Source organism: Panicum virgatum, chromosome 4N, assembly GCF_016808335.1.
Source record: "Panicum virgatum strain AP13 chromosome 4N, P.virgatum_v5, whole genome shotgun sequence".
Taxonomy (NCBI): Eukaryota; Viridiplantae; Streptophyta; class Magnoliopsida; order Poales; family Poaceae; genus Panicum; species Panicum virgatum.
Window position 1 is genome coordinate 6229095 of NC_053148.1, and position 12449 is coordinate 6241543.

At 49.6% G+C, this 12449-nt stretch overlaps 1 protein-coding gene across 1 annotated transcript in view; it reads right to left on the reverse strand.

The window, feature by feature from the left end:
* Positions 1 to 6987, reverse strand: part of LOC120671103 (callose synthase 5-like) — a 29496-nt gene extending 22509 nt beyond the window's left edge. The window contains exons 1-12 of the mRNA XM_039951343.1: positions 6738 to 6987; positions 6055 to 6155; positions 4861 to 4982; positions 4669 to 4765; positions 4477 to 4587; positions 4247 to 4375; positions 4001 to 4093; positions 3541 to 3632; positions 3327 to 3459; positions 3099 to 3236; positions 2952 to 3028; positions 2780 to 2867 (exon numbers count right to left, since the gene is read on the reverse strand). Coding sequence (XP_039807277.1) covers positions 2780 to 2867; positions 2952 to 3028; positions 3099 to 3236; positions 3327 to 3459; positions 3541 to 3632; positions 4001 to 4093; positions 4247 to 4375; positions 4477 to 4587; positions 4669 to 4765; positions 4861 to 4982; positions 6055 to 6155; positions 6738 to 6987 — 1431 coding nt within the window. The remainder of the gene's footprint in view (positions 1 to 2779; positions 2868 to 2951; positions 3029 to 3098; positions 3237 to 3326; positions 3460 to 3540; positions 3633 to 4000; positions 4094 to 4246; positions 4376 to 4476; positions 4588 to 4668; positions 4766 to 4860; positions 4983 to 6054; positions 6156 to 6737) is intronic.
* Between the last annotated feature and the right edge of the window lie 5462 nt (positions 6988 to 12449).

Sequence of the window (12449 nt, forward strand, 5' to 3'; positions counted from 1 at the left end):
ATCGGTACTACGGCGGAGCTGAGCCAAAACGTCGCGGCCGGGGTGACCAAGCCGGCGGTGCCAGGTGGTGGAAGAAGGCGTCACGGCAAAAGCAGAAGACGAAGAAGCCGAAGGCGAGGCAGCGGAAGCAGGAAGCCGAAGAGTGTAAAGGGGCCCCGGGCTGTCACATCGGAGAAGTGGATGCCGGGAAGCCGAATCCTTCACAGTAAGACCAGAAGAGTCAAATTCGATAGAACAGGAGTTGTCAGCAGTAAACTGGCGAATAGAAAGAAGGTTGTGAACCATTTGAGGAGCAACAAGAACATGAGGAAGACAAGGAGCAGAACCCACGGCGGTGACAGGAAGGCAAGACCCATCACCAACCATGATAGAAGAAGGACAAGAAGGGTGTGGGGGTCGGACAGAAGAGAGGATACCAGCATCGGGAGTGGTGTGGAACGAGGCGCCCGAGTCGGCGATCCACTCGGTGCTGGTCGGCGGCGTCAGTCCCATGGTGCCCCAGAGCGGCCTGGTCCCACCCCCCAGGCCAGGTCGGCTGCTGGCTGGGCTGAGCGGGCGGGGTCCAGGAGGGCGCGAAGAGTGGAGCAGCGCCAGTGAACATGGCCGTCGGCTGGAGCTGAGGACGAGGCCCCCCTCCCGGACCCTGGAACGGCCACATCGAGATGCGCCCTGACCATGGGTTGCTGAAGGATGGCCAGGGCGTACCTCCAGCAGCAGGGGCGGGAGAGGGAGCCGGAGCCGGTGTCGGCGCGCCGCCCCGACGGCCCCCACCGGTACCGGTGTTGCCAGAAGCAGGGCCACCAGTGCCACCACCACCACCCCGTCGCCGACGACGTCCACGGCCCCCCCTCCTCCGGTCTGCCCAACGGGAGGAGGAACAGTGGAGGAGGTCGGTGGAGTAGCAACGAGCGCGGCGGGGGTGGGCGAGGACGATCCGGGCGCGAGACCCCTGGTGATCTCCTCGAGGGCGAGGTCGTCCCGGACCTGCAGGAAGGTGGGGAAGGGCCTCTGGCGGGCGATCCAGCCCTTTAGGTGGTCGTAGGTGCTGCTCAGTCCCCGTAGGACATTGAGCACCAAGACCCGATCGGACACTGGATCCCCGAGGTCGTGAAGAGCATCGGCCATGCTCTTCATCCGCCGGCAGTACTCACCGACGGAGAGGTCCCCCTGCACGAAGGTGCGGAAGGTGGCGTCGAGCTGGAGGGCGCGGTACTCGGCGTTGCCGAGGAACTGCCCCTCGAGCGCCACCCAGGCCTGCCGCGCGGTGCCGCCGTGTGTCCTGACGAGGTCCTGAAGATCCAGGGAGATGGTCCCGAAGATCCAGGACAGGGCGACGCTGTCGAGGCGCAGCCACGTCACGTCCCGCACCTCGATCGGCGAGTCGACGAGGACGTGGTCGTCGAGGGCGTAGCGGCGAAGGGTGAGGAGGACCTGGTCCCGCCAGCGGCCGTAGGAGGAGGATGCGGGGTCGAGGAGGACGGAGACCAGGGCCCTGATGTTCTGGACTCCGGCCGCCTGGAGGTGGAGCTGGGCGACCATGGGGTCGGTCGGGTCGTACCGGACTCCAGATCCAGCGGGCGGCGCCTGGCGTGAGGAAGAGGCGCCTGGCTCGGTGTCGACGGGCAACTGGCCGGAGGAGGCGCGGAGGAAACGCTCCGCCTCGGCGACTCGGAGAGCGGAGGCGTCGGCCGCGGCGCGCTCGCTCTCCCAGGCGAGGGCAGCCACGTGGACCCGCTCCTGGGCCGCCGAAGCCTCCGACTTGACGGCGAGGAGGGCCGCGGCGAGAGCGGCGTTGGCGGCGAGCTGTTTGCCCGCTGCGATAGCAGCGCGGTGGGCCACGGCGACGGCGGCGGGATCCTGCAGCACCTGCGCCGCGGCCCGCAGGGCAGTCGGATCGACGCCCGCGGCCTGCAGTAGCTGTGCCGCGGCCCGCAGGACAGCGGATCGACGACGGCGGCGCACTGGGCGGCAGCGCGGGCGTTCTGGGCGTCAGCCACAGCTGCATCATCGTCGGCCGTGGGCCACTGCTGCACCTGCTGCAGGGGAGGGAACTGCTGGGCGGTGCTTGCGTCGGCGTTCAGTGGCTGCTGCAGGGGAGGCTGCAGCTGGGCGGTGCTCCCCCCCGCTGGCTGCTGCAAGGCAGGGCTCTTCCCCGCTGCCTGCTGCAGGGGAGGCTGCAGCTGGGCGGCGCTCCCCCCTGCGCCCGTAGGCCCCCCCGCGCCTGGATCCGCGGCGGCGCCAGGCTGGGAGGAGACCAGGGCGGCGGCCGGCGGCTGGGAGGATACTGGGGCGGCGGCCGGCGACTGGGAGGCTACCGGGGCGGCGGCCGGTCGGGGCCCGGCACCCGCGCCCGCACCAGCCGCTGCAGCAGCGGCGGCCACGGGCCGGATCTGCGGCCACGGGCCCAGGCAGAGGATGCGGCGGCGCCAGCAGGGCTCAGCGCCTGCTGCGCGGCAGCAGAGGAAGAAGGTGAGGTGAGGGGAGGGAAGGAGGAAGGGGAGAAGAGCGGCGCCGGCGGCCGGCCATGCTGGCCGGCGGCGGCGAACAGGGAGCCGGCGGCGGCTGGAACAGAGGAGAGAGGAAAACCTAATCTACTGATACCATAATGACGGGAATGGAATTATTGCTCTATTCCTCCAACCCTAAATGAGTGGGTATATATAGATCCAACACATGGGCCTCTAGATGGGCCTCTATACACATGGGCTCAATATACTCCAACACTTAATCAATTTATTTAGCAAGAAATAGTTGCAAAATGCAGATATCAATTTTGTACCATGGTTACAGGCTTCGAATCATGCACAGATTTGAAAAAATCACCATCATCCCGCATAGGCCACCCCAGTGAGAAACAATCAGGCGTCCTGAGTAGAATGGAGTGAGATTTGTTATGGAAAATGTGAAAAAGATGTTGGTGTGCATTCAGAAAAATACAACAGTGGACAGACCAGAAGTACTCATTTAGGTCATCATAGTTAGACCATGCAGAATGTGGTGTCTTTCCATGCTGTGATTTGCCTGCCTCCTGCAATTAGTATCTGTATTTGAGGAAAACTTATTGCTAATCGTATATGATCGTGCTTTATCAGAAGTACCTTTCTGATGACACGATAGATAGGTGTGACCACTTTCTTCAAGAATGCCTCCTCATCCCCACCATAAGATGGCCTGATATTTTCGCCAGTCACAATACTAACGTTTCCTGCTAGCAGACCATGTAGCTCATATGCCATCTGAGCAAATCGAAGATGCCATGTCAAACAGGATAGATACATTGTTGCAATGAGCTCTGCTATTGAGTATTAAACAAATGTGAATCATACATTATGGAAGATGTAGCAAAGACACTCTGGCATAAATCTGATGTTTGCTGCTTCACCCCATATAAGCAGATAAAGACCTAGATATAGAATCTTCCGCTGCTGAATTTCCTGTGGTTGTGCACCTTGAGGAAATCTACAGTTGCAAGATCATGAGCACAATTTGCTTTAAGATAATTAATTTCTGCTCAGGAAACAAGAGTAAGGAATATTATACCTTAAACTATGCTTCCGTGACAAAAATTTGCACCATTTCTTGTAATTGCCGAATAGCTTGGTCATCACCACATCGACAGCTCGGTCATCAAGCTGTTTCAAGGATAAACAAAAAAGTTCCAGTGAACTAAGAGGAATGAGAGAAGAAGGGATTGATTGGTACTCTCGAGCAATACACTTGAGTTGCATGCGTGAAATCAATTTTACCAACCAGTTGCACAGTGCTTCTCTGTGTGTTTGAACTGAACTATAGTTTGCATGCAACTAGTCATCCCACGTTTTGCATGCAGCTACTTCAAAAAACAATTAACCAAATCCCAGTAGCACAACACATTTCTAGACACCAATTATTGCCTTCAGGAGACTTGTGAGTCCGACAACAGAGGCCGAGTAGCATAATATATCAAATTTATCACGCTGTTATGGTCAACCACTGAAATGAATTGTGACAAAGAACAAACCTTGCTAAGTGGTTCAGGCTTCGGCTCGAGTCTTATGTGGACATTAGCAAGGAAGAGAATCAAATGCTCTCTCTGATTCCGCACACTATCCCTCTGCACATAAGAAAGCTAATATTAGATCCAAATGTAACCAAGGTTTACTAGGAATGGAATGACCGAATGAGTCCATATGCTTTCTCAATAAAAAAGGACTAAAATTTCCATTTTGGTATAAAGAATGACCAAGTTAAAATAGGACCAGCAGACCTGAAAGCCAAACATAGACCTCAACCAATCCAACAAATCGAGATCACCACCCTTTTGCCTCTGTGTCTCGAATGTTGGTGGCCAGGTCAAGCCCCTTGTGTTCCTCAGTGCTGCGACTGCTGCTTTGATCTGTTTATAATGCAATTGGACCATTTCAGCTTCTTTGATTGAATCATTACAATGAAGATGATCTTTTAGAGGAAACACATCCTACAGTCCTGAATGGCTACCTCCTCCAGCTGCATGATGGACTGGGATGCACTGGCAGCATCAAGAGGAAGGATATTGAACGGTGCATAGATGTCTTTCTTCTCTTGCACATCCTTGTGCAAGCGAATAATCTGTGCAGCAGAGTATTGGAAAAACTCATCCCAAACACTTCAAATTTCAATAGATATTAAGAGAAGAAACTGAGCACGAACCTCCGGGTTCACTTCTTCAACCTTCTCGTTCTTATTGACAGCACAGAGCACCTCAAATAGGACTCCAGCGGTCTGATAGGCCTTTCCAAGCTGAGCCCTGTAGGCAACATTAGAATGGGACACAGTGGTTCATGACTAGGATTAGATTTGTTGCAGATATTGGGGAATTCTGGTTGGAAACATGGGAATTACCTGTCGGCTTGTTCCCCTTTGTCGAGCGCACGAACGTAATTCTCATAGTATTGTTGATAAAAACTCTCAATTTCACGAGCATCGCTTTTCTTCACACGCTTAGCAAGACTAGGGCTATTATCCTGTGGTGTTGCAAACGAGTGAAAAATAAATTTCTCGTGTAACTCTTTGTGTTCAAGAGGAAGCTGTGTAAAATCCCGATTAAACAAAATACTACTGTCTTTTCCGTTTTCCCTTTCCACCTGTCTCTCTGTTGAATATAAAACAAAGTATGTGTGCCCCTCCTCTGTACAAGTTAGTAAAAGTGAACAATTAAAAAATAAACCAGAAAATATGGCTAATTCATTTTTCCTCGACCAAACTAAAATGTGAGTAAAAGATAAATGCTCATGCACTGATTAATCCAAATGGTCATGAAGAGGATTCCATATTATAACCTTGAATTGATTTAGTTACTGTCCAGATTAATTCAAGAATATGTAAGTTAACTCAGATTGGCCATGAGTTAATGATCAAATAATTCCCCTTGGTCAATACAAAAGTTGGAACTCAACAGATGAACAATTAAACAGAAGTAAGAAAGGATGTAGCATATATCATTCCGTCACACAGTACTGGAGCATCATGGTTAATAAATTCAGCACACATGCATGTTTCCTGTCATCTCCTATTTAACAATTACCAATTCGACCACCTTGTCTGATTTTTATCGCATCAAATTACCAAAAAAATATTGAACTGAATATCCAATGAATTAGTTATTAGTGTTCATGAAACATCATCTAACAGACTAAAAATAGATAGACACCATCATTAGTCAAGTGTACACACTTATCTGTTGCCTTCGAGCATTTTACAACAGCAGCAAACCACAACTATGTATATAGCTAACGAGCTACACTCTCTGTAGCTTGTTTTCCAACGTAATGTAACTTCAATTCTGAGGCTTACAGACAAATACATTAATGATATACTCGTCTACCAAGTAATATTTTTAGAAGGCTTGCCCAGCAGTAACGAAATTTCACAGCATAGTACAGATTACAAACCATGCAAGCCAAATAAATTCCTTGGCAAGAACCAAGAGGAAAACATCAAGCAACTAGAAACGAACTGAAATGAGTAAATACAAGAAGAACAACAAGTACGCTAATAGCACGCAAAAGATGCTGAACAAGGAAGATCACTTCTCACCTTTTCAAGACGTTGGAGCAGAGCCGTCTTGAACTGCCTGACACCACGGCCGATGGAGTTCTGATCCAGCCGGTGCGCCTTCTCAAAAGCATAGAACCGACCTAATTTCACAACGAAAATATCAAGATGAAGCGAGCAAACGGTTGGCAACTTGAATTTACTGTTTATGAAAGAGCAAAGCCTATTATCCAAGTTCCAATTCCAGTAGCGCCTATCTGATTGCAGTTGCAAACTGGTTAAACTTTAAACAAACCAAGGAATGTATCGGCAATAATGCCAGAATTGATGCATATATATGGATGATCGTAGAAAACAAACTGCGATTCGTGTGGATGTGAACGTACTCCGAAATTTGTTCTTCGAAGCAGGGAAACGTGATAACGCCAAAAATGTTCGCAGGGAAATCACAGCGACTTTTGTCTGAACAGACTCGCGTGATCATGATTTAAAGCTAAACACCTCTCAGAAAACCACGAATATGGCGTGCATGTGCCAAAAAAAATCTAAGAATAAATTCTCCGAAGTGCACTGAACATAAAAATTCCAAGCTCACAGCAAAGCCAAAAAAAAGTTCATCAGGAGCCCTTGCTTAATTTATCACAAAATCCAGACACAAACGTCTCAAAACTTCATCCGGATGCACGGTGCACCACAATAATCCCCGAGAACGCGAATGCACGTACAGAGGTAGGCGACGCGGGGGCGCTCGGGCTCGATCTCGGCGGCGACGCGCAGGATGGGGGCGATGCTGCTGAGCGTGGACGGCACCACTTCGTTGTCGAAGACCTCCATGGAGAAGGTCGCCACCGCGCCCCTCGAGCCGCGCCGGTTGAGCCCCGAGACGTGCGCGGACGTCGGCGTCACCGGCTCGTTCCCCGCCGCGGCCGACGACGGCGGCGGCGGTTCGTCCCCGCCACCGCGCGGCGCCGTCATCTTCGCCGCCGCTCCACCACCACCTCGCGCGCGGCCTCCCGGGCGATCCGCCTCCTGCATTGGGCTAGGGTTAGCGCCGGAGATTCGACGGGATTCAGGCTGGGGAGAGAGGGCGGGGACGAACCCCAAAACGTGAGGCCGCGACTGCAAACGCTTCTCCTCCTCCTGCCGCCTCCGCCTCGGCTCGCCGTCTCGGGGGAACAAACGGAAGAGGCGAGAGGGGAGCCGGGTGAAAAAATAGAGGGACTGGCCTTGCGTGCCCGCGGCCTATTTATACCTCGATCTGACGGCCCGGATGAGCTGGTTCGGTGGAGAGCGGGGGGCGCGGAGGAGATCAGAGGCGTCGGTGTGGGGACGCGTTCTGAGCTCCGCTGCTCGTCGAGGCGGTTTCCCCTTGCGGAGTTGCGGACGGTGGACCGAGCGTCGTGGCGGGCCACTGGAAGCCTGGAGCACATCGCTGCCTTTTGTCACTCCGGAACGTACTTACACATGCAATTTTATCCCACTGACATTATTGCCCCACTATATTTCAGCTGTGAAGGGTGGTGAGTTTCTACGTACAGGAAGAATTGCATGGCTCACGCTTTCCGTTCGGCTATTTCTCGGGCCCGGTGTCAGCGAGTCGTCAGAATGCAGTAGCGCGTGAGTTACTGCCGTTTTAGAAAACTTCGCGACTCCGTTTCACCGGTGAGACGGGAGCTGCGGTGTCCGGCTGTAATTTTGTCTTCTTCCCGCGAGAAACGGAGGTCACCTTCTTTTCTTCTCTATATGTGACTGTCACGTGGGCCACACGGCCGAACGGCCTGACTCGCTGAACTGGCTAATCCGATGTCTAGCATGCAAGATTTGCGTGGCCAAGGTCCAAAGCATCCGGATGACATATCCCTTCTCTTGCTTGCCTTGAAATTAGCAAGAGGATTGAGCAACCAATCTAACATAATAGGTCATGCTTTTGGCATGAATCCATTAATATTGTTATTTTTTATACTTCATAGGCTGAGTGTCACATTAAGGATACAATTCCCCTCAAAAATTAAGGAGACAAGCCTAACACAAATGATAACGACATATATATGCGGCAAGAAACTTCACCATAATCATGAGATATGGAGTTTAAATAATAATACTACATCATATAATTTAGGTCTTCTAAAGCTTACGTACGTTGCCATCTTAGATATGATAACATAATTCAATTAACCCATTTATAAATGCGTATGTGGTACACCTATACCACCAAGACTATGGACTTTGGTTTCACATCAATTCTAGCTGTTGTTACTGTAAGAAGAATGCTATGACTTGAGTGTATTATTAGTTTATATACCTGATTATCCATGGAGCAATATGTGAAAACTTAAAGATGACTCGTGTAAATCAATCACACATCAACGCCTCAACAAGTGTTGCCTTGTATACTCCTATATTCACCATTGTATCCCCATACAATAGACATGTTGGTCCTTGTATTTTGGTACTATACGCCCTAATACCATCATGGTATATGCTTGTTTAGTATTGAGCTTGGCCTCCACTTTGTATTGTGTCTATCATTTTGTTGTTTTAAATACATTTTTGTAAGCATTCTATATACCATTTACACCCTTCCTATTTGCCACACATGTAATAAACTAATAATCCGTAGCATTGTTACTTCTTGGAAAATCATCATAAAATTAACGCACCCATAAAGAAGAGAGGAGAAGAGGAGAGGAGAGGGAGTGTGCATGTGAGAGAGTTGTCGGTGTCCTGACCCGGCGGTCCGGATTCCAACTAGTAATGCTGCGTGTTTCCTCGTCCCAGATGTTAATGCAAGAGGCAACACAGTAACGCACGGGTTTATCCTGGTTCCGGCCGCGGGGCCGTACGTCCAGCAAGGGGGTGTGCGAGGGCATTGTATTATCTTGCACCGGAGGTGCCTGTAGTAGGGGTACAGGCATGACGAGAGAGGGAGGGAAGCTCCCAAGTCTCTGCTAGAGGAGAAGTTGATTGATGCGAGTGTCAATATCGGGTGCTCAGTGGTGTCGAGTGTCGCGTTCTATCGAGTGGGTCTGATTGCGCGACGTCGTCCCCCTTAAAGGGAGACCGCCTCCTCCTTTTATAGACACAAGGAGGGACGATGTACATGTATAGGGGATCGTGGAAGTCGTCGTCCTTCCCCCGAATCGCGGGGGTGCAGTGGTCGAATACTGTAGGAAGTACACTGTGGGCATGGCGTCGGGCGTGGCAGACGTCCTGGGTGTTGTCCTTGGTCTTGCGGAGATAGCGCCGGCGTCCTGGCAGCCCCAGCAGGCGGCGTGGTCATCGCTGTAGGGTGTACAGTCTTCCAAACGTGGCGTGGTGGCGTTCCGTGGGCCCTGCAGGCCAGGGTTTTGCATATATACGTGCGTCAGCGGTAGCGGGGCACGCGGCGGTCCCGGACCCCCCTGGACGGAGTGCTAGCGTGTGCACTAAGGAGGTCCGGGAGTCACGTGGAGGTCCCGGACCCCTCGAGGGGGGAGGTCCGGGCCTCCGGCTGCTAGTGCTGAGCGTCCCTCCTTGGGGGACACGTGGCGACACCGGACCCCTTCCCGAGCAGGGGACGGGTCCGGGGTCGTAGGTGTGGTGAGGTGGAGTCCGGACACCAGGAGTTGGCAGAATAGTAACGGGAGTTGTGCCTGAGCACGTCTCGTCCCGCGTCGCAGGTTCCCACAGTGCTTCCACAGCGTCCGGGATGGCGGAGCAGTGACCGGAGTTGGCGGACGGGACTCCGGTCATAGCCACTGTGGGGAATGGCGGCCTGACGCCGTCTGTCCCGGGCGCTGTGGAGGAGTGGTTGTCATTTAATGCCTCCGTACGACGGGCGGGTGAGCGGCAGGACCGTTTGTCTTTTACGTCGAAGGGTGGCCTCGAGCGAGGCGGAGATGGTTTGCCTCCTCGAGGGTAGGTTCCCTCGAGCGAGGCGGAGACGCGGGGCGCGGTCGAGGGTCTCGATGGGAGCCCTCGAGCGAGACGGAGATCACCATGCGGGTCCGAGGGGGGTGCGGATGGGCCGCATGCTGGGCTTCTTTGAGTCATTTCCTTTCTTCCAGATTGGAAGGAGGCCATAGGCCTTCGTCGGCTCAGTTGCCTACTATGGGTTTGTGTTTTTAGGGTGATTTTAGTACCCCGATTAGGGTGTCCCAACTCGTGGTCCCCGACAAGAGTATTTCCACTTTGTACACTCCTTATGAGTTTAAATACTTTCATATATCAAATTTAAATGTTCTAAGGCTGATTCACGCAATAATCATGCAGGTATCTTCTGCCCCTTTCAAGGAACCGCCTTTGCAAACTAAAGGTGGCTTAGTTAATTAATTAGGCTCTGTTTAGTTCCCAAAAATTTTCCTACAGTACACATCACATCGAATCTTTGGACACATACATGAAGCATTAAATGTAGTTGAAAAAAATAACTAATTGCACAATTCAACTATAAATGACGAGACGAATCTTTTAAGCCTAGTTAGTACATGATTGGATATTAATTGTCAAATAACAACGAAAGTGTTACAGTATCCAAACCCAAAAATTTTCGCGAACTAAACAGGCCCTTAGGTTTGTTGTTGTGGAATATGTCCATTGGTATTCAAGTCAATACGCAAGTTATGATACTTGTATTTTCCAGATTTATTTGAGATATTAATGATGCTATTACTTCAATGGCACCTAGCTGACGTGTCTATTAATAACAAGTAGTCCGAGTGATTTGACCAATCTTAGTCCTTTGAAAGTGCTAATCCCTGTGTTCCAAATTATAACTCCTTTGACTTTTTTGAGCCTAATTTTAACCACTCGTCTTACTAAAAAATTTGTGCAAATTAAATATTACTTCTATTATTGTGTCTTGCTTTATAATAAAAGTTCTTCAAGAATGACTTAAATTTGAATATGTTTGCACAAATTTTTTGTATAAGACGAGTGGTCAAATATGTGATTAAAAAAGTCAAATGTATTATAATTTGCAACGGAGGGATTAATAAAGAAGTATATTATGAGGATATGTGACTTTGTATGCATATATAAATATCTACTAACAACTATGCCGTGTAATGTAAGACAGCATTTTATGTGAGAGATTACTTATCTGTTCTGCTAATGTTAGAATTAGAACGTACGGTGTGCATAAAAAATTGGATGATCCGACCCATGTTACCAGAGGCAAGTATCGATAATCAAATTATTGTTTCTTTATGTTGCTAAGTACATGCTGCATATACGATGTTAATGTTGCGGTGCCAATATTCCAACCTCGAATCAGATATTAGAATAATTTGTATATATATTTTTTTTATGTCACAAATGTTGATTTCTAATGTTATAACTATTATTTATCAATATTATGACGGACTGAACGTACGGGGGCTAACGTGCCATATTTATTCTACTTTTCTAGCACTATTCAATGATCAGTGATAGAGTCGTACATTTACCGTGGAGCCCTAACGCCTCGGGGTGAAAGTAGAATGGAAAATTTCTGTAAAGATCGACACCGTTTTTCGTATTATGATATCGTCTCTGATTGTTTCTATTTTTTAAAATATAAAATATAAAGTAATTATTTACAATTAATTTTATTTCACCCTATTTAACGATCGTTTTTCATCACTAGGGTCTGTTTAGCAGGGCTTCTGCTCCTCCAAAAATAGCTCTAGCTCTAGCTATTCTAATGGAACAACTTCTCTGGTGGAGCTGGAGCTGCTTTGAAAAACGTTTGACAAAACAGTTTTTAGTATTGGTGTCTACTCACGGGGCTGCTTGGAGCAATGTTTCGTGGCTCCACCTCTCCAGTGGAAGCCGAAAAAAACTCCAAATGTGGCTCAAAATAAACCGTTTGGCACAGCTACAGTTTAAGTCGGTTTTAGAGCCCTGCCAAACGGTCACTGCATCCTACAGCGCATCCACGCCCCACGGCCCCTCTCTGACCTGCGGGAGTCACCGCGCCACGGGGGTGTCTATTTATCGCTTTGTGCAATTAGTTTCGATTCCGTCGCAGAAGCAGGCGGACGGGCATGACGTGCCAGGGGGAGGGGGCAGGGCGTGGATTGTAGGCCCATTAAGCTGAAGCCCAAAAGGCTAATTAATTTTCTTTCTTTGTTACTTTCTTTATTTTCTCTTTGTTTTTTTTCACCCATTAACTTCACGCATGCCTATCACCCAGTTATAAGTAATTAAGTATCACAAGCAAGCAAACCGATGACGTAATCATCAACTTTTTCTTCAACCATTAATTGCCCGTCCATGAATTAAATTCTTCTACTATAGTATCAACTTTTGATCTTTCGGTGAGTAAACATTTCAGAATGTTCTGAGTTTCGGAGTCAATGTTCTGATAATTGCTAGAAATATTCAAAAAAAAGTTTTGAATTTTTTAAAATGTTCCTGAAAATTTTATTTGGAAACATTTTCGAATGTTCCCTTAGAACTTTTTAAAATATTCTTGA